This window comes from Schistocerca piceifrons, chromosome 4 (genome assembly GCF_021461385.2).
Source record: "Schistocerca piceifrons isolate TAMUIC-IGC-003096 chromosome 4, iqSchPice1.1, whole genome shotgun sequence".
NCBI lineage: Eukaryota > Metazoa > Arthropoda > Insecta > Orthoptera > Acrididae > Schistocerca > Schistocerca piceifrons.
This window is the reverse complement of record NC_060141.1, coordinates 273,340,661-273,363,666: the sequence shown is the minus strand read 5'-3', so window position 1 is coordinate 273,363,666 and position 23,006 is coordinate 273,340,661. Positions and strand designations below refer to the sequence as shown.

At 41.7% G+C, this 23,006-nt stretch overlaps 1 protein-coding gene across 1 annotated transcript in view; it reads right to left on the bottom strand.

The window, feature by feature from the left end:
• LOC124795157 (PC-esterase domain-containing protein 1A-like) overlaps window positions 1–23,006 on the bottom strand; it is a 262,282-nt gene that overhangs the window by 23,961 nt on the left and 215,315 nt on the right. Inside the window, exon 8 of the mRNA XM_047259045.1 lies at window positions 6,940–7,013. Within this exon, the coding sequence (XP_047115001.1) occupies window positions 6,940–7,013 (74 nt within the window). The remainder of the gene's footprint in view (window positions 1–6,939; window positions 7,014–23,006) is intronic.

The window sequence follows — 23,006 nt, the reverse complement described above, 5'->3', positions numbered from 1 at the left end:
ATCAACATATTGTAGCCAGCATTCTGCGCGTAATGGTGTTGACTGGAGTGCTGTTTCTACAAATGCTTGCATAAAAATGTCTGCTGTGGAAGGCGAAAGAGGGGAACCCATAGCTACACTGTCTGTCTGCTCATAAAAATCCCCTTTCCACCTGAAATAGGTGGTCATCAAACAGCGGCACACTAGCTTGCAGATATCATGTGCCATGCGTTCCTCAAAGATGTTCATGGTGTCTGTCAGGGGTACATTCATGAACAAAGATTTCACGAGAAAACTGATGATCAGATCAGTGTCCGAGACACCCTTTTCTTTCAAAAAATCTATAAAATGAGTGGAGTCCTTGATGTATGAATCTGTGTGGCACACTGAACATCTAAGCTTCGGAGCCAATTCTTTCGCTAATTTGTAGATTGATGAGTTAATACTACTCACTGTCAGCCATAAAGGACACGCTTCTTTGTGGGTCTTTGGTACACCATATATTCTCAGTGGCTGTGGCACTTGTGGATGGAGTCTTTGGGTCGTGTCAAAATTCATCCTAGTTTGCATCGATTTCATTACCTTGGCCATCGGATCTCCCTTTTGTTTCTAGTGAACGGGTTCCTTCAAAAGATCCTCCATCCGCTTATCATGATCTACTGTGTCCAGCACTACGGTGGCATTGCTGTTGTCCACCTGTATTACCACTATCTGAGAGTTGATGGCAAGATGTTCCTCCTTACTGATGTTTTGCTTTGAAGGCTTTGCGTGAGCCAAGACTCGTACTGTTTCCTGTCGAATCTTCTCTGCTTCTGGTTTTGGTAGATGACAAACTGAGGCCTTCACTGATTCGATAATGTCTTCTTTTGGAACTAGTTTCGATGCAATTGCATAGTTCATCCCTTTAGCCAGCATGTGTGTGGCTGCAAGGTGTGGCTGGACAGCTTCACCCCTGTTCGTCGCTTGTCCAGAATCGGTCCTTCATTGTTGTTTTCCGTTGCAATTTGTCGAACTTCATCATCTGGCGATTGGTGGTACTTCCACTTGACCTTATGGCTTGTTGGGAGGTTAACCTGTCTACTTTCTCCCAATCATCCTCATCCAGTTTCCCACTCAGAAAGAGGTACAGTTCACCCAGTTTTATGTTGTTCATGTTGAGACTACCACGAATGTCGCAGATCCATATTTTTTTACGAGCAGATGGACAGAGTAGCTATGGGTTCCCCTCTTTCGCCTGCCGCAGCAGACATTTTTATGCAAGCTTACAAAGAAGCAGCACTCCAGTCCACACCATTACGCCCTGACTGCTGGCTACGATGTGTTGATGACACCTTTGTTATCTGGCAACGTGGAGAGGAAGAGCTCCAGAACTTCCACCAACATCTCAACCAGTAGCACAGCTAAATTTACATTACCATGGAGATAGAAAGTAACTGGTATTGCTCTTTCTCGACATGGAAGTTTACCGTAAGCCTGACTGGAAGCTTGGACACAGAGTTTATTGTAAGCCCACCAACACAGACAGGTACCCAAATGCGTCCTTCCACCACCATCCTATGCAAAAGAAATTGGCCCTGCAAACTTTAACTAAGATAGCCAACAGGATCAGTGATGAACACAATCTGAAAGCTGAACTACAGAACCTCAGGTCCATTTTTGGAGCTAATGACTATGACATCAGGATGATACACAAAACCATGGCGCCAAAGGAGGAGGGCAACAGGGACATGCAGAACAAAGCACACAACACCGTTCTACTACTATATGTACAAGGGGTTACTGAAGGTCCAGGCAAAATTCTCCGCCGGCCAGGTATTAAGCTGACTTTTCGTTGCAACAACAAAATGAAAGACTTTCTGGGCTCAACGAAAGATACTATTGACAAATTTCATGCCGCTGTGGAGTTTATGAAATCGGGTGCGAATGTGGACTGGTGTATGTAGGTGAGACTGGACGTCCAATAAGCAGAAGGTTAACTGAACACGAGAGATATATCTGCTTCAAACAATACAACAAATCAGCGGTGCCAGAAAATCAGGAACGCTGCAGGATAAAGATCGCATTTCGAGAGACCCATGTACTTGCGAAACTTCCGTTTAGTTTGAGGAGGAAGATTAGAGCGGCTATAGAAATAGCCAATTGACCCAACAATATGAATAGAGGAGAAGACGGGTACCGACTCGCAGCATCTTGGTTGCCAGCAGTGACAGCTTTGCAGAAGGACAGCTCTCGCAAAGCAACATGCATGCGGTAGGCCACAGTGGCAGAGCATACACAGAGTGCTGATGCTTCCTAGTCGATACTAGGGCAGTTAGTAAACAATGTTACGCTGCAGTCACTGCTCAGTTTTCTATTCACCAATTTCCAACAATGGCAAGCAATAAACAAAACTCCAATGGAAAACACCGATTTATGCCAATGACAACACGCAATGCAAAGACCAATAAAATGAACTCCTAATACCCTTTCTCCTCACCCTCATATCCAATGACAGCACTCCTCCATAGTATGTAAGTAACCAAACTAGTGCTCATTCAGCAGTTAGCAATACACCCTGAGGAAGACTCCTTGCAACAGTCGGAAAACATTGGAATTTTATAGTTGACAATGTGGCCTCAAACCCAGAAGAATTTAATTGACTTATGCTGCAACCATTTAATGATAACCCAGCACCAGAGAACAAAGGTAAGCCAACTCCTACGCCAAGTGCAACGCCCCATAGAAGAACAGACATTTGAACAAAAGGACAGCATGGCAGTGTGCTTCCCTTGTGGACACCATGTATGCTACTGCAGAGAAAGAATTTGCAGTTTCAATGACAACTACACCACAAGACATCAACCATTACAATAGTTCTATCCATGCCAGTTAACTGCAGACTATAATAGTTGACCTATAGAATGAAGTCCATTGCTGTATGCACCACTCCCTGAACGCATCAGCTGTTACCTGTAGTTGTACCAAGGTACTGGCTGCTCGGCTAGCCTCTGACTTCAGGAAAACTAAGCGAGTTCAACCCAAAAGAAGGCGTCTTGCATGAATAACTATCAATCATAAAACACAGCTCTTTCGATTTGTTGTTTACACAGAATGTAGCTATTGTGTTATTCAAATATGAGACTTCTTGCAGGCATCAGAAGTGCCAGGGCTCCGGATTGCCAAGTTATTCCAACAAGCATATGGAACAAAGATGGCATGGGGTACCTATTTGCTGCTGAAGATGATGTTATCTCGCCACCCTAAATAGTCGAGTTCAAGCCTCAATCAAGATGCTCAGTTAAACTGTGAAGCTTTTGTTGACTGCAATCAGCTACTCAGCCTCAGAAAAGAAAGACACATGTGACCATAAGCACTGTAGGTGGTAAAGGAGAACTTTGATCACTAATCGTCATGAGCAGTTTCATGTCTAGTAAGGACAGCTTAGTTTCAGTGATGATGAATCGTACTCTGCATCACTACAGACAATGAAGGGCTATTATCAAACTGCCAACAGGATCTGACCTGAACAGGAAATAACATCAGTGAGTGACAGTCTTTTCAGATGCTTTCAAGACCTGAGAGGAGAAAAAGCAAACCAAGTGGTCCATGGTAAAAATACCATACCAACACTGGGGGTCATTCACCAGTCAGCCAGTGCTCTCAAGGACTCTCGCTAGCTAAAAAATGGGTAATCTGAGAGGAAATGGAAAAGATGCTTCAAGTTGATGACACAGAATCTTCAGAGATTCCTTGGTCCTCTCTTGTGAGCCTTGTGAAGAAGAACGGCACATCGCATTTCTGTGTAGACTACGGACAACTGAACAACATTACAAAGAAAGATGTCTACCCACCGACAACACCCTTGCTGTTTGGAAGAAGCAAAGTATTTGTTAGTTATGGACATGAAGACAAGCTACTGGCAATCTAGATTGACAAAGCTGACTAGGAAGAGACTGCCCTCGTAACTCCTGAAGGCTTCTGTAAGTTTGTTTATATCATTTCAACTGTGTAATATTCCAGTCATCTTCAAACATATGACACAAACTCCTTCGACATCTTAAATGGATGGTGTGTCTTTGACATCTGGATGACATTGTCATTTTTTTTTTTTTTTTTTTTTTTTTTTTAAGAACATCCAACCCTCTGGAAAACTGCATATGATGAGATTGCAGGCCTCCACCTGAATCTGGAAACTTGCCTCTAAACAGCCCAAAAAATAAAAATCTTCACATTTTTAGTGAATGGCGGTGGAGTCCGATGTGATGCAGAAAAAAATAAGAGCAGCAACAGACCACCTGATTTTCAGCACAGTCACAAAGTGAGAAGTTTTCTCGGAATGTGCTCATACCACTGGTGATTCATAAAGGACTTCCGTATAAAGGCATTTTCTTTGCAGGAACTACTGCATGGAGATGTCAAACTTTCCTGGAATGAGGTCCTCCTTTGGTCCTAGCATTGTATGACAAAAATGCCAAGACAGAACTTCATTTTCATTTGTTGTCATTGGATATATGCATTTCAACTGCAAATTTAGGAAAGTGCTGAAAAGGTGACAACCTAAGTTTCCAGAGATGTAATGCTCTACAACCGAGAGAGGGGGCTTTGCAGTTATTTTGACTACCAAAATGTTCTGGCCGTGTTAATTTGGCAAACCATTCACCAGGGTGATTGACTGCGATTCTCTACACTTGCATACTAGCCTAAAAGAGCCATCAGGTTTACTGGAGAGACTGGCACTAAAGCTTCACGAGTACAATGTTACAGTGGTATACAAAAGTGGATGGAAACACTAGGACACTGAGTGCCTTTCAAGGAATCCTTTGGTGGAACAGAGGAGAGTGGATGAAATCTCCATCTTTGTTGCATTAAATTACATGGCTGTTGAAAAGAGGAAGATTCAGCACTACTAAAAATCACAGGAACATTCAAGGAGGAGGAACTGATCAAAGGAGGATTTCAATTAATAAACGGAACAATGTTAGAACGAACTATGATTTAATAGGGAAAAAAATGGTTGCTCATCTTCACAGCTTTCCTACAGCCCACTACCCAGAAGCCTTTCCACAATGCTCTACATCTGGTCATCTAGGATTCTTGATGACTCTAGGCCGAATCAGATGCAGGAATCACAGGCCCGATTTTTACTGATACATTAGACACAATGTGGGCCACTGTAAGAAAAGCCTACAATTGAAGCACACACCACAGTTACCTCTGAGGGACCTGATACCAATCCCACCTGCAGCAATGCCATTCCACCAAATTGGTACCAACCTCTTGTGGAGGTACCCGAAGTTGAAGAAATGGGAATCAAAGAATAAAAGTCTGCACTGACTATGTCGCCCGCTACGCAGCTGCCAAAGCTGTGGTGACTGCCAAAGCTGTGGTGACTGCCAAAGCTCTGTAAATTGCAAGGATCCTTGATCTGCAGTAATTTCACACTGCGATATCACCACAGGAAAACAACTGTTTACCACTGCAGACAGATGGTCTCTCAGAATGCTTTAATACAACTTTGGCAGACATGCTCTTGACATATGTTTATTTTGAGCAGCAAGACTGGAATCGTGGCATTTGCCATTTGCAGACAACACTGCAAATCAAGACACTACCTGTTTCGTACCATTCTTTCTGCTCCATTGTCGCGAGAATAAAATGATCATGGATACACTGTTTCTGTTTCAACTGGGCAATACTCAGCATGACTACGTGACACCGGGAGACGAAGAAGCAAGGCGGCTGGCTCACATACGGAACCTGGACCAACAAGAGAAAGAAAGAGTGCTGTAACACCAGTGAGATACAGCCCTGGAGAGTTGGTATTGATTTTTATACCTGTGCGGAAACTGGGATTATTAGAAGTGCTCCTTTGGGCCATATTGTATCCTTTGCAGCTTGTTGGACATCACATATGAAGTCAAAAATTAAGACTCATCAACTAAACAAAAGCAACAGGACATCATTCATGTCCTCTGTATGAACATTCACGTCCTCTGTATGAAGCCTTACTACAGACAAGTGGTGCAGATCGACAATGAGAGGTTCAAGGAAACTGAAGACCTACTTAACTATTGCAAAGCTTTGAAAAGCTGGGCTACCTTCATCAACACTTACCATAGTGAAGAGGATATAACAACATGAGCAGACAGCAAGATCAGCCAGCACTGCCATACAGATGACCACTGACAACATCTAGATCCAGGATGCTGTAATCAGCTCCTACGAAGCAGTGGTTGCTGTTTGTCAGGAGAATGCCACTTGCTGCGGTCCTGCAGTGTGGCACAATAGTTAGCATTGGTTGCTTTTGTGGTGCGGTGCGGATTGCCAGTTCAAACTCAACCACCAGTATTGAAGGATTCCAGTTCTATTCTGGCTGTATGCTGGAGTTCATAATAAAATTTCTTTCAGTGGAAATTTTTGTATTTCACTGATGACCCTGCTTTTGGATTTGGAGTTACTGATACGGTATCATGGAAAAACTATAATTACTATCTTTCCTAATGCCAGCGAATTACCTGTATGACAAACTGGTAGTATTTCATTGAAGATATGACATACGCTATTGTGCAAAACTTTTTCTTAGGTACTTAACAGCTATAAATCATCTATTCAAAATAAAATTGAATACATAATTTTTCCAAATCATATCACTAATATTTCAAAGAACATTTCCAAGAGCAAATAGTACAAACTACATCTCATTCTGGTACTGATGTATGGGCTGAAATCAATAACAATTAGTAGGCCAAATAAAAATTAACATATTCATGAATTAATATCATTTGAGGTTTGATAGCGATGTTAAGTTGTGTGACGGAAGTTGGTAACACTCATCTGATGCGTGACCTATGTCCACATAACAAGTGCGCGTGAATATGTGTGTGTGTGTGTGTGTGTGTGTGTGTGTGTGTGAGAGAGAGAGAGAGAGAGAGAGAGAGAGAGAGAGAGAGAGAGAGAGGACTGACCATGCAAATTACTTACCTATGTGAGTCAAAATCAAATTTGTTACATGCCGCACTGGTACTGGTGTCCAATGAACACCATCTGGTGCTCGCCTGGAACATTCAAACATCATGATTTGTCAAATAAAATATGCATTATTTTAAAGTAATTGCAAAGTAACTACATCTGTACAAAAACATTCATGGTGATAATAATAATAATAATAATAATAATAATAATAACAACAACAATAACACCATCTCAGTCACAAGGAAGATGGAAGAACCACTTTATGGCTTACCTATATGCAAGTTGCAGCTAACCCCTAGCAAGCAGTAAGTTGGTCAGTGTCTCTCCATCATAAATCCTCTAGTTCTAGGAAACTGGGTTCTGATCCCACCTGCACAGTTCAGAAAAGCTGGTGTTGGTGGAAAGGATTCATATGGCACAGGCTGTGAAGCAGTCACTGAAATGAAGGATGTCGTGTTGGGCAGTGCGCTCAGCAACACATTGGCATCATCCTATGCCAACCTATTTATGAGCCCTCTAAAGGAATCCTTCCTAAACACCTAGAATCCTAAACCCCTCACCTGGTTCAGATTCACTGACGACATCTTTGCAATCTGAATAGAGGGTGAGGACACCCTATCAACATTCTCCAAAACCTCAACAGCTTCTCCCCTATTTGCTTCACCTAGTCCTATTCAACCCAGCAAGCCACCTTCCTAGATGTTGACCTCCACCTCAGAGATGGTAAATCAGTGCTATGTTCATATCAAATCTACCAACCACCAGCAATACCTCTACTGTGACAGCTACCACCTGTTCCATACCAAGAAATCCCTACCACACAGCCTAGCTACCTGCGGTTGTTGAATCTGCAGTGAGGAGCAGTCACTCTCGAAATATACTGAGGGTCTCATTCAAGCCATCACAAACCATAATTATCCTCCCAATCTTGTACAAAAACAAATGTACCAGCCTTATCTTTCCAGTATCCCACCACCTCCAAAAATCTCACTGTCTGGCCACAGAGGAGCATTCCTCTCATAACTCAGTACCACCAAGGACTGGAGTAATTGAATTACATTCTTTGCCAGGGTTTCGACTACCTCTTGCCAGTGCCCTGAAATGAGAAATGACCTGCCCACTATCCTTCCCACCCTTCCCATAATGGTATTCCGCCATCCACCGAACCTACACAATATACTTGTCCATCCCTACACAACCCCTTACCTCGTGGCTCATATCCCTGTAACAGACCTAGATGAAAGACCTGTCCCATACATCCTCCCAGCACAACTTACTCCAGTATTGTCACAAACATCACCTATCCCATCAAAGGCAGGGCTACCTGTGAAACCAGTCATGTGATCTACAAGCTACACTGCAACCACTGTGCTGCATTCTATGTGGGTATGACAACCAACAAGCTGCCTGTTCTCATGAACGGCCACTGACAAACTGTGACCATGAAATAAGTGGAGCACTCTGTTGCTGATTACCTGCCCAATATGACATCCTTCATTTCAATGTTTGCTTCACAGCCTGTGTCATACGCATCCTTCCCACCAAGACCAGCTTTTCTGGATTACGCAGTTGGGAACTCTCCCTGCAGTATATCCTACATACCCATAACCCTCCTGGCCTCAGGCTTTATTAGCCATTGTCCTCACCCATCCATCCAATGTTCTCTGTCTAACCTCACGACTGCACCTGGCTACCCTACCCTGTCTCCACCTTGTCCCTGCATGCTCCCCAGCAGCACTTCACTGTCACCCACCCCCAACCCTACTATCCCTCCCCCTCCCTGGCCCAGCCTCCTCCTTACCCCACCCATTTGCCACTCCTATCACGCATTGCTGGTGCTGCGAGCTCCCAGTGTAGTTTCAGCTGCCAGAGACTGCACTTTTGTGTCAGAGTTGCACTTGTGTGTGTGTGTGTGTGTGTGTGTGTGTGTCACCTAATTTTGACGAAGGCTTTGCTGGCCAAAAGCTTATTTGTGACAGTCTTTTTGTTGTGCCTATCTGCGAGTCAGCATCTCCGTTATATGGTGAGTAGCAACTACAAAAAATAAGATTTTTACAGATGTGAATATCAAGTATTTTGGTACCTACAGAACCTTCAAAAGTAAAACAGATAAACCAATACTCAAAGGTATCACACCTAAAATTCGCCATAAAGAAAAATATACTGAATTCAGTACTAAGTCTAAAATTGTTAAACAACAACCTTATGACAAATCACCGTGAAGTATGCAAACAAAACAAAATACTAACAAATTTTGATATACATGTCAACAAAGACAGCAGAAGACAGAGAAACTGAAGAACACTAGGGAAAACAGTATCAAGAATATCAAATAATCATACCTTTAGTAAGATCAAGAAAAGAAACAGGGAAACAGTTGTTAAATATCCAGCACATAAATGGACAAACTAAAATGGACAAAGACTTGTTGAATTCTGCAGAATGTTTAACAGAAAATCCATGTCATTTCAAGAAGAATTCATCACGACTAAAGATTAGGCAAGTACCTAATTTAGTTGTTGGTTAGTTTCCTACCAATCATGTAGAAATATCCTATCTGAACTACAGAAAAATCATTTTTTTTAGGGTGAAGAGGGGAACAAATATAGGTTCTATGTGCAACAATGAAGTTCAGATGCTGACCCCACAGAAACAACTTGTCTCCATATTTGACTCTTGGAAAATACAGATGTAATTCACAAAAGAACAATACAAGAAAAAGGTAGAAAATTGGCAAAAACTATGAAGAAAATTAACAGAAACAGCATGAAAACTAGTCTCACTGCAGAAACGGAGGAAGTACCCTGGGACAAATGAGGGATGCAAAGTAGTAGTTAAACCACAATAGGTATTTAACCAATGGAGTAACAGAAATATAGTAATTAACCAAAAACTATTTTTGGAAATCCAGAAAAAGACAGTCAAATTAGTAAGACAGGCTAGGGGGAATATGAAAAACACATGAAGCTTTGAGGAAGATTTTAAAAAATTGAAATTGCCACAACCCTCAAGATCAAACTTCTAGCAAAATTGTATAACTGATGTTACTTGCCAGAAAAAACTGAAAGAAAGTCTCCAAATCTTTTAACAAATAAAAGAATAACACACACACACACACACACACACACACACACACACACACACACACACAAACAAACATGCACGCTACTCAACTGTCCAAACACCACACATATATGTGTGTCTCAGAAACATAATAAAATGAACTCAGTTCCTTGCCACCATAAAAAGTTGAAATTGCCAAACAAACCAAGAGACTTATTAACAAAGTGTCATGTCTGACTAATTTAAGCATTTCTGCTGTAAATCCATCCACACCAACCTTGGTTAAGAAAAACAGTGCATTGTTTAATTCTATTTGGAAAACAGAACACACACCATAATGAGAGAATAACATTAATTCACACAGAAAGAGAGCCTGAGCTGATGTAAATGACTATAGAGGATAATGACTTTTTAAAACAACATAAACATTATTATGATATCATCATCTTGACAGAACACAACAATTTTGGCCCAACAGAACTTTGTGAATAGCAAGCAGGATTTGAATCAAACATATCTTGTTAGAGAAACTTCAGAATCTCCAAAAAAAGTCTTAAGGCATTAAGTGATCTGTGGCAAAAGAAATCTACTGTGTACATTTGTTGATTTTTCAAAGGTTTCGATGCAGCTGATCATAAATAGAATTTCAAATTCTGAATGAACAAGGTTTATTCCACAAAACCATTGTCATCATAAAACACACAAAATATTCGTTGGAGATATGTCAGAGCAAACCTAGTCTAAGACAAGCAGATTAACACTTTAAGTGTTTCAGACTGGGTTGGGATACATGGTGGTTTGTTATACTTCGCCTCATGCACCAAACACTTCAACAAGTTGTCACCTGAATACTCCTTTTATACAATAAATGTTGTTTACTGAATATCTGGTTGCTGTTAAGCATTATTAATCAGGGTCCAGCTAGTCTGTGCCCTGAACCTGTGTACCTTCTTCCTCCAACTTGACTCATACTTCGCCTCCTTACACGCTGCATATAAAGCTGCTGAAAATTAGCTTCTCACTCTCATTCTCATTCACTCCACCATGTAATAAGAAGTGGGTTTCAGTTCACCTTCTCACATTATCTTCAGAATTACAACTCAGTACATGATTACCCTACTAACTCGTATACTGCCTCTCTGTACTATGTACTAACAGATCTGACTTTGAACTTGATCATTAACAATTACAATAAATTCATTATCTTTGAAACTTTGCATTTTTAGATTTCATGGAGCTCTTTCCTCCACACCACCTGCTCCATGGAACTCCATCTCCACCTCAGCAGGTAGGGTAGTCTGACTGCTACCCACTTCTGTACAGTCACCAGATTGTTAGCTCTAGTATCAGCACCTATGATTTAAAACACCACCAAACAGTGGTGCGATCACCACTTATCGACTAGGGGAGAGCGGGGCAAGATGGAGTGGAGGGCAAGACGGGGTTTTTGCAAGTGCTGCCACGGCAGATGTCGCAACCTAGCAGCGAATAGTTGAACTAGTAGGCTGCTGCGATGTGAGTGCCTGACAGTGCTGGCAGCCATTTTGAACAAACCATTTCTATTCTATACATCAAAATGTGTTTTTGTCTGTGCTGATGTAATTTTTCCATCGTTTTCAGACGTGAAAAGGTAAGAGAAGTAATTGTTTCTCACAATCTTAAGTATTATCACTGGAAACAGCTTTTTTAGAAATAAATTAATGCATGCAATAACTAATTGAATATATCCTTTGTGCTATAATATTAACGTAACCTAACAATGATTCCTGGGGGGCAAGACAGGGTACGTAGTGGGAGGGCAAGATGGGGTGCCCCACATGACATAGCATATAATGCAAGAAATCTAATTATATTTTTTATTTCCAGAAAATGTTTTGGACATATAAAAGGAAAACAGAGATGGGTTCATGGAGTAAAGAAGCTATGAAAAATGCTGTCACTGAAGTAGTTATTATCGAACAGCAATGGCATTTCAGATGCCTCAAACAACGCTTGAACGTAAGTAAGGTAAAAAAATTCAAATCAGAATCTAATGAAGTTGAAAAAAGTGAATCTTTTGTTGTAAAGGATCAAATGGGACTGTACAAAAGTGTATTTAGCCCTGAAGAAGAACAAGAATTAGTTATTTATATAAAGAATCTGAAAAGCTGTTTGTTTGGTTTGACTGGTAATGATGTAAAGCGGCTGGCATGCCAGTTAGCTGTGAGAAATAACAAGCAGCATAATTTTAACCAGGCCAAAGAATTACCGGAAAGGATTGGCTTAGGCGACTTTAGCTAACAAACCCAGGTTTATCATGTACGAAACCTGAGGAAACCTCTGCAGCTAGAGAGATGGCTTTTAACCCATGCTGTTACTGTTGGATGGACATTCAACCCATATGCAGAGCCTGACTATAATTGATAGAGCAAGGGATAATGGCGTGGTCATCCACTGTTTTCCACCCCACTGTACCCACAGGCTTCAGCCTCTAGATGTTTCATTCATGAAGCCTCTCAGCATGTACTATGATCAAGAGCTAACCAACTGGCTAAGATCAAATCCTGGTAAAGTTGTTACCATGTTTCAGATTGCAGAGATTTTGGGCAAAACTTTTCTCACAGCTGCAACCATATTAACTGCCATAAACAGTAAAAAAAAAAGTTTGCCCTTTCGAACTAAACATCTTTCCAGTTTCAGTGTTTGAAGCTTCTATTACAAGAGACACTCTTTTAGCTTCAAGTGAGGCTGCTAACATTACTGTCAATAATGACCAAGGAGAGGCTTCAGTTGGCTCACATAAGCAGGTTATGCCAGAGATAAGCGATGGTCCTGTCAACCAAGCCAGTCCTAAAGAGCAAGATGCACTTGCTGTAGACCTAAGCTCTGGGTGCTCATTTTGGAATGATGATAACCCCAATTACCACACTACAAACAAGCAGACTTCTGAGAACACCACCAATCAATTAAGGTCATTTGCTGTTTCACCTGAACAAATTGTCCCGATCCCTCATATCGAAAAGAAAAACATCCGAAAAACAGGACACAAAAAAGGAAAAATTGTTGTTGTTTCACACTTTCAATTACTATTAAACTGCATGTTTGAGAAAGCAATAACTGAGCGGTGCAAGCAATAATCTAGCCTTAAAATTGACCATTCAGTCACATTTGGCAGAGGCAGAGGGAAATTAGAGACAAGCTACCTTCCTTTTGCAGTCTCTATCACTGACATTGCAACACCCCAGAAACAAACTGTAAAGAAATAATTTGTAAATTTCACTTGAAAAGACAGAACATATTACCTGAATCAAAGTACCGAAACACATAGAAATAAAATATGGAAAATAAAGAGTGTCTAATAATGTTAACACCTTGGTGGAATAATTCAAGCAGATTTATTTGAAAACGAGAGCTAATGAAGCCTGATTAGAAATTAAATGGAGACAGCATACTACCTCACTCAAAATATCTACATGTACTGTGTCTCCAAATGTAAGGAACTGAAACTTTAAATCTGTCGCTAAACCAAAATGCATGTATGCGTCACAAACACTAATTTGGAACAGGAAAGCAGATATCAAAATTACTGTCAAAGTAAATGGACGAGTGTGAGTAGGACACATGCTCTGAGGTTTCCATACGAACTTAATTATGTACACAGATGATGATGATGATGATGATGATGATGATGATGATGATGATGATGATGATAATAATAATAATAATAATAATAATAATAATAATAATAATTTCATACAGTTCAATGGCGTGTTGCAATTATTTCTATTGGATGCCACTTTGGTGACTTGTGTGTCTCTAACCTACCCCCATTATCCTGCCGGGGGAAGGAGACCTACAGTTTAACATGGAAACTAGACCATATGTCATTTCTATGGATTCCTCACATTGTTGAGAGTTTAAGGTCATGTTACAACAAAGACTGAAAAATTTGTGGTCTGACTGAGATTCGACCTCCCAGTTTCCAGGAACATGCTTAACCACTAAACCACCATGTATGTACACATAGTTCATCTATAGGTTTTGATGGGTGATTTAGCAAGTATCAAACTATGTGAGATATATGGTCACATCTTTTGACAACATTGACTTCCAAGATCACATTTTTTGCACTGCCGAAAGACCACAGACCTCAATATTTGATGTTCACTTGAACTTTATATATTTCTACCCTTTCCCGAGAGAAAGGTGTCTTAAGAGTCATACAAGCAACAAAGTAATCCTATAAGGGTTCAGTTTTGACCAACTGAGGTATGGAATCCTAGAAAGACTGAAAATAAGAAATATCCTCAGACCAAAATAAATAAGTTAGTGGTTCCGGCAAAGAAACAATGAAGAAACCAAACAGTACATCCATAAATACAGTGAATGAAACCAGACAGACTTTCAAAACAAACAATTTGTTTATGAAACCAGAGGCAATGCAAAAATACACGAAATGGATTGCGAATTACAGTGCCACTATGGTCACAGCGTCTGGACAGATTGCTTCAGTCTGTTGACTGTATAGTGCAAGCTCAAAACTTTTTCAAGTAAACCTACACAAGAGATACACTTCGCTTTTGATCAGCTTTGAATACGTTTTAGTGCAGAGTAAAATAAGGGAGAGTTTTTTGTGTGTGCCCATATGACCATTCAGGGGGTGGAGTGCCACCTTGAAAAAAATTGAGTTAAATATTTCTGAATGAATACCGTTGAAATGATAACACATACAAAAAAACAATCCACATAAAAGTTCTATCTTATTAACGTACGTTACAACAGTGCATCCAGCTTTCTCTGACTTTGTTTTACAGAAACAATTCTGCACTTCCTTATTATTATACAGACCTATACTAATGTTACAATAATAATGTACAGGCAGTTTCAAATATAAAATAATTAAATCTGAAAATGTTGCAACTAGGGGAAAAACACGGCAAATGTAAAAAAGAAAACAAATACAAAACAATATTAAAAGGTAAGTAAAATGAAAAGAAAAAATATTTATAGAACAATATATGTAGATTATACATTTAGAATATATTTATCTGGGAAATACTTACAACACAAGCCAACAGCGAAGGACTTTAGTTTCTCCCGGCATATACAGTGGTCAAGGAACTTACAAGAATGCAGCTGTGTGATACTGGCAACAAGTGCTGACACACACACACACACACACACACACACACACAGTACCACAACTGCAAACCAGAGATGAAGGAAGTCAGAATCACCAATAGTGAAATTAATAATCAATGGGTGAGGTAGCATAATCTCAGAGAGAAAAGAAAGATAAATTATGATAATAATAACAATAATAATTTTACATTATACAAATAACATTCTGCAATGGCAGATTTGTTTGGCTGTTGGAAGTCTGTGCACCACTTATGCTCAGTACATTCATTCTCCACAGTTCTGATACTTTGACTAAGCTATAACATTCCACAACTGCAACGCGCCTCATGCAAACCAAGATCAATCTTTACGAAATCTGAAAGGATCATGATCTTAGATGGTCATCAAAAACATACTTCACATCATATGTCTGCAAAATACAGCCATCTTGTTTGAAATACTCCCTGCGTAAGGCAAATAGACTGTAGACACTGGTGCCATCTTGGTATTACCATCACTCACCCAATGCACAGTTGAATGACAATGCAACACTTGTCTCTCTGTCTTTGACTTTGAGATGGCTAACACAGTTGATAAACTCTCAGGGCTTGAGGTGACATGGGCCCTGTGAACCAATACACGAAGTAGTCCTTCACACTGAGCTGGAGGGAGACAACTATCAGCCTGCACAAGAAGACAGCCATCCTTTTCCGCCTCCGTAGTGGACTAAATCCAAGCTTTCTAAAAAGTCATTCAAATTTTCAGTGCCATGAGGCCAAACAACAGAAATACTGCTACACGTGTGAAAAAAAAACAAGCAGGTTTCAAAGCTGTTGACTCCAATGCACATTCCTGAAATCTTCCGTGAACAAATTGGCAATAAGAGCTGACAATAGACTTCCTATCACAACTCCAACTGCCTGCTCATAGTAGTAGTCATTGAATGAAAAGTAAGTGGAAGTCAACATATGTTGCAATAACTTTGTTAATTGAGCACCAACCCTAAACTCAATCATCCGTGACGAATCCGACAGAGGAATACAAGTGAAGAGAGAGACCATATTGGAACATACTACAATACCAGAGTCATTCAAATGCATTCCCTCTAATCGGCGTAAGAACTACTCCGAGTTCTTAATGTGGTGTTCACACCAACCTACTATAGGGCACAATAGAGTAGCAAGGTGTTTTGCTACACGATATATCAGAGCACCACTGTTACTCACAATCGGATGAAGAGAAACCCCTTCACTGTCAACCTAGGCAGACTACCACAATAAGAATAAACACTCTTGATTGTCTCCTGCAACAAGGAACTTTTCTTCAGGAAGCTTTTAGTCTGTCTCTCAACACTTTTTGTGGGGTCAACACTGATCATGAGTTATCATGAATCAGACAGTAAACACGGCATCTTTTGAACGTAATTCTCCTTATCCAAAACATCGGTAGCACTGCCCTTGTACGCAGGTAAAATAACATATCCATATCAACTCTGAGTGAATGTGAAGCAGCACTGTCTGCTGCTGTGTTATTACTTTTGGGGGGACATGTCCCAGCCAACACATACACCAAGCCTCCCTCCTAGTCTCTTCTGCAACACAAGGAGGTAGTTTAAAAATAACCTGTTCAACAGAACTAACAAAATCAACCTCTAGCAAACACTTGATAATTGGTGCAAAATTTAAATCTTTCCCTGGCAAGGATGAAGTTGCATCGTCAGAAGCTTTCTTCACTAGATTTATCACAGAACGTCGAGAAGTAGTATTAGATTCCGAGCCACAAAAATATTCAAACTTCACCAAATGTTGGGCAGTTACAGAATGAAATTCCGAGATAGACTGTGACCACAAAGCACTGTCCATCCAGTCCCAAGAAAAAGCCAAAATTTCTGACAAAATCATTAAATGAAGCCAAAACAATTCCTCAGAAATAAAATCCAACTGCCAACAAGTGTAATGGATCCTCTCATGAACAACAGCTAAACCAGCACATTGCTTGATACAACTGGTGGCAGGAGAATAACCATGATGTAGAACTTTGGCAGACGTTGAAAAGTATTTTGATCATGACACCTTAGCAAAAATGAGAATGCATATTGCAACCTTACTCTACTGCTACACACTGTACTAAATTTATTCCAGCAATGATACCTTTCCTCCCTGTTGCTGTAAACAATGTGAGACCCGAATTTCTCCCAGCATATGCAAGGTTCAAATAAGTTATGGGAATGCAGCCAGTTGACACAATGTACAACTGCTGGGAGAAACTTAGGCCTCACATTGTTTACCTCTATGGGGAAGAAAGGCATTATTGCTTGCGGAGTGTTGATAAAGCTCATAGTCGAACAGTAAGATTGCAACATGCATTGTTTTCGCTGAGGTATCACGATCAAGATATTGTTCCAACTTTTGCCAAATTTGATTATGGAAGATTTCGAGGGTATGCCTTGAAGTCTGTACCTTTGAAATGTGCATGTCTGATGCCCCCTCCCCCTCCAGATATGCAGACAATACTTTCGTTGTTTGGCCTCATGACAGTGAGAATTTCACTGGCTTTTTAGGACACCTGAATCCATTTCAGCTGAATAATGGTTTCATGATGGAAGATGGCTGTCTCATTCTTCCTTGATGTGTTGGTCAGGAAGAAGGTGTGTGGTACGTTGAGACCTGTCATTTATAGGAAGCCTATTCACACTGACTTGTATCTGCAGGCTAATAGTTGTGACCATCCGTCTCAACATGAAAGGGTACTTTGTATCTTGGCTCACAGGGCCCATGTTGTCTCTGGCCTGAGAGTTTGTCAGATGAGTTATTGCATCTCAAAGTCACCTTCCATCAGAATGGTTACAGTGGAAGGCAGATCAGACATGCATCATACTTCGACCAACTGTGCACCAGATGAGTGATGATGATGATAATACTGAGGTGGCACCACAGTCTACAGCCATTTTTCCTTCCACAGGGAGCATTTCAAACAGGATTGGGCATTCATGAAGGTTTGTCGGGTCTCCAGCTGGATGACAGCGTTGATATCTTGCATGGGATTGGGCATATGTGACATGAAGTGTGTTTTTCGACCAACATCTAAGACCAGGGTCCTTTTAGTTTCTGTGAAGGATGATCTTGGTTTGCACAGGGTGGGTGTCTACCGTATTACTTCTAGTTGTGGCATGTCGTGTATTGGTCAGACTTCACGACTGTGGAAGACCATTGTATTGAGCATAAGAAGCACACACTTACAACGGCCGAGCAGATCTGCATTACAGAATAGTGCAATGGCACCGGTCATCCTATGGAATATAACAACACAGAGATTCTGGCAAGCACTTCTTGTTATTCAGTCAGTGTTATTAATGAATCTGTCAGTGTTATTAATGAATCTGTTGAAATTGAACTAACAAGTAATCTTATAGAGATGGTCGTTTATGTTTAAATTCTATGTGGAACCCTGATTTTTTTTATATATATATATATACTTTGGATAGGTTTACTTGTCAGTATTTTTTGTCAAGTTCGTAGCCCTCCTTATGCTAATTTAGGGTTCATTTCATTTTTGTTTGTCTGTGATGCTTTGGCTATATTTAAATTTACAGTGAAACTCTCCTTGCTTTCATAGATATTTCTAACGTAACAATGGTGGGTCTTTACAACCTCTCACAAATTGCTCGGCACATATCCATTCAAAGTGTATTGTACGATGCTCTTGAATTTTGTGCATTGATGCTCAACATAGTCAGTGCCAGAGATCAAACATTCATGTTGACCAGACATCTGTCTCTGGTACTTTTGCTTAACAGAAAGAGCATCTTATCTTTCTTTGTATTCCTATTTACAGCTGTATTCAATGACGTTGTAACTGCCTAATGATTTCTGATTCCATGTTCCATGGTAACAGAGTCATGTAAGTCAGATCTATTCATCATCAGCAGGTCTAGCATGCTATCTCCACATATCGGTTCTCTGATTAACAGCTCAAAGTAATTTTTGGTTTAAGTACTTAGAACAATTTCACACACTTCCCTGCCCTAACCCACCCCCTATCCTAACACTTTAATCTCCCAGTCTATAGATGCTAAGTTCGTCTCCAATTGTAAATGTAACATGACCAGGAAATTTGCACAAAATATTCCCCAAATTTCCCCTTGGATGTTCCACCATTACTAAGGCACAACTGAGGCAGGATGTTTATCAAAGCACCTGTTGACCATGTTTCATCCATGTGTTACACTTATCTTCATCAAAATTATTTTGCCTTCTCCACCTGCACTGATCTCACTAGATATAAATTGTTATAGCAAGAACAAACACTATTTATGGAACAAAGCACTTTATGGAGCCAATGGAACCAACGAAGGTACAATGAAGTACAGGTTGTGCATAGCACTGAATACACTGAACGGACAACACTAATACAGGTTACAGAATAGGCCAGGCACTACCAGAGTATGCCAAGCACTCATTTGCAATTGCTTAAATAGTACTGCCTCTTGGATGGCTCACTAGAGCATGTCAGGTGGCCGACAAAAGTGGCATCCATAAGTGGGCTTGTGAACTGTATCTATGAAACTGCACGCGTCATGAGTGAAGGTACAACACTCTCCTTTCCAGGAGGTGTGAAAACCACATACATACATACATAAGAACACTAGGCACAGAAAAATACCGGTACAGAAAAAAACGCACGGTATAGAAAAAAATCACTGGTACCATGGGGGAAGCATTGATCTCGCCAAGATTACTAATCAAGGGGAACACCAAGGACAGTGCTGGTATCCATTCCATCACTCGACGACAGTGGCTGCTGTAGCATGTGGCAGACAGGCACCTGCAAGTAGAGGTGGAAGTGATGAGGGTGCAGTTTGGCGTGCCGTTGTCCTCTCTTGAAAGGCTGGAAGGCAGGACCAGGGCCGACGACTCCGCAGCGACATCCTCGTCCATGTCAGAGGTCAGTGACAGAGGTCATCTGACATATTAAAACACCGAGGAGGGAGGCCTGAGAAACAAAATGTAGGGCCCTGTAGATGGCTAGTAGCTCTACTGTGAACACACTACATGATTCCAGCAATAAATGGTGTTCTAAGCCAGAAGGAGACGTGAAAGCATATCCCGCCTTATCTACTGGCTTAGACCCATCAGTGTAGAAGATGGTGGCAACCTGGAACTCTGCAAGGATGGAATGTACAAGACGCTGGAAAACCACAGCCATGACAGAGACCTTAGGACCCTGGAATAGGTCGGACCTAATCCGTGGCCTAGGCACCATCCGAGGGGAGCTGCGGGAGGAAATACATTGGGCGTATTCCAGTGAGTGTAGATAGAGAACCCAACAGACGAAAGTGAGACACATTCCAGCCAGCAGTCCTACCCTTGGGCAGTTATCAGTAGGGAGACATTCCTCATTTGCAAAGAGGACAGGGTACATGGGATGGTCAGGGAAACAGCGAACGGCGATCGTGTAATAAACCATGAGTTGGCTCTGTTGTATTTGCAGAGGGAGGAAACCGCACTTTTGCAAGGAGACTATCAATGGGACTAGTGTGAAAGGCACCAACAGGCAGATGTACCCCACAACGGTGAACTGGGTCAAGTATTTTCAGAGGGGAATGAGCTGCTAAGCTGTAAACCTGACAACCGTAATCTAGTCCGGACAAGACCAGAGCACAGTAAAGAAGATAGTAGCTAGGTGCGCACCCCAAGATGTGTAGGCCAGGAGGCAGAGAGCATTAAGCTTCCACATGTACGTAGTCTTCATGTGGCAACTGTTAGGCAGCCAAATCAGCTTTTTATCAAAAATAAGGCCCACAAAATGGAACTGAGCTACAACATCACAGAGCTGGTCACCTAAATGAAGTTCCAGATAAGGATGTACTGTGGGTCCACAACTAAAATGCCTAACCCTCATTTTGGAGGGAGAAAACTGGAAGCCATGGGAGATAACGCACGCAGAGGCCCATCAGATAGTGTCTTGGAGCTGGAGCTCAGCTGATGCTACTGAGTAGGGGCTGCACCAGATGCATAAATCATCAACACAAAACACTGTGGTAACCACAGGCCCAAGTGAGATTACAAGACCACAGATAGCTATACGGAAGAGTGTGACACTTAACACAGAACCCTGTATGATATTCTCCTGAATCTGAGTGGTGCTGAATGGAGTGCCAACTCGAACCTGGAAGAGCCAGTGGGATAAAAACTTGCAGATAAAAATAAGAAGAGGCCACAAAAGCCCCAGTCATGGAGGGTAACTGAAACGTGAAGGTGCCAAGCTGTGCCACATGCCTTACATACATCGAAGAAGTTTGCAACAAGCTGCCGGCAGTTATTAAAAGCCTGTCGGATATCTATTTCCAATCTGAGTAAATGATTGGTTGGTGATCATCCTTCCCACAAGCCACAATGACACTGGGACAAAGACCCCAGGAGTCGAGCATCGAACATAACCTGAAGCTAACCAGCCTCTCAAGCAGTTCACAAATAACATTTCTCAGATTAAATGGGCAGTAGCTGTCTAGAGATGCTGGGTTCTCCCTGGGCTTACGGACAGGGATAACTAGACTGTTTCACCATTATGATGGGAAAGCACCCATAAGCCAAATGCAGTTGAACACCCTGAGAAGATGTTGCCTCTGGGTAATGAGCAAGTATTGGATCATCTGGCTGTGGATGGAATCGGGGCCTGGGGCCATGTCATCTAAAGAGGTAAAAGCCTGGAAGAATTCCCATTCAGAGAAGGGTTCATTATAGGATTCAGCATGGTGGGGGTTGAAACGGGGGGGGGGGGGGGGGGGGGGGAGGAGGGAGGGAGGGGGGGGTGTCTGTTCAACTCGGCATTTCTGCTGCAGAAATACAGCAGGATAGGAATAGGATGCCGATGCCACCACAAAGTGTGTCACCAGGTGTTCTGCAAGGATGAATCACCAGGTGTTCTGCAAGGATGAATGGATCAGTGCACAGAGCTCCTTGGAGGATAACTGTCGCTGGCAGTCCAGAATGTTACCGAGCTTGCACCAAACCTGCGAGGAAGAGACATACAACCTTAGGGAGGAAACGTAGTGTTCCCAGCATTCCTTTTTTACTCTGCTTAATAAAGCAACAAGGCTCAGCACAGAGAAGCTTAAAAGTGAGGAGTTTGGTCTGTGAAGGGTATCATCTAAATTGCTGCAGCAACCCTCGACAGTCCTGGACGGCAACTGCTATGTCATTGGCCCACCATGGTACCCGTCTATGATAAAGGTGACCTGTGGATTTGGGAACAGCAGTGCCACCAGTATGAAGAATAGTGGCAGGGATGCACTGCTTGACCGCATCAAAGCAATTCAAGAGAGAGTTGTGTAAGAGCATAGCAGACATATACAAAAGCCAACTGGCTCGGTGGACTGCCCAACATCTGGGCCTGTCTGCCTGGCGGCAGGAGGAGAACGACAATATCGCTGGAAAGTGATCACTGTCACAAAGATCATCATGGGGTGGCCAATGTAGGGAAGCCACGAAAGCAAGGGAAGAGATCATGAGATTGATAGCAGTAAAGGTGCCATGACTGGCACTAAAGTGGGTAGGGGAACTGTCATTATGGAGACACAAATCCAAGTCTGTAATAAGATGGTCAATTAGAACACCCCTTCCTTTCGAAGTGGCACTCCCCCACAGGGGGTGGTGTGCATTGTCCCCAAGGTGTGCACTGTCCCCGAGGAAGAGAAATGAGGGCGGGAGTTGCTGCATTAAGGTAAACAGTTCAACATAACAAAGTGGCCTATCTGGAGGAAGTTAGACATTGCACATGTTGATTGTGGGAGCCGTTCGCACTGTAACAGCTATTGCTTCTGGTTTGGTATGAAGGGGGATCCAGTGGCTAATGACGTCGGAGTGAACCAAAGTGCAGACCCCTCCAGATGCTATCCTGGGGCCAGCACAGTG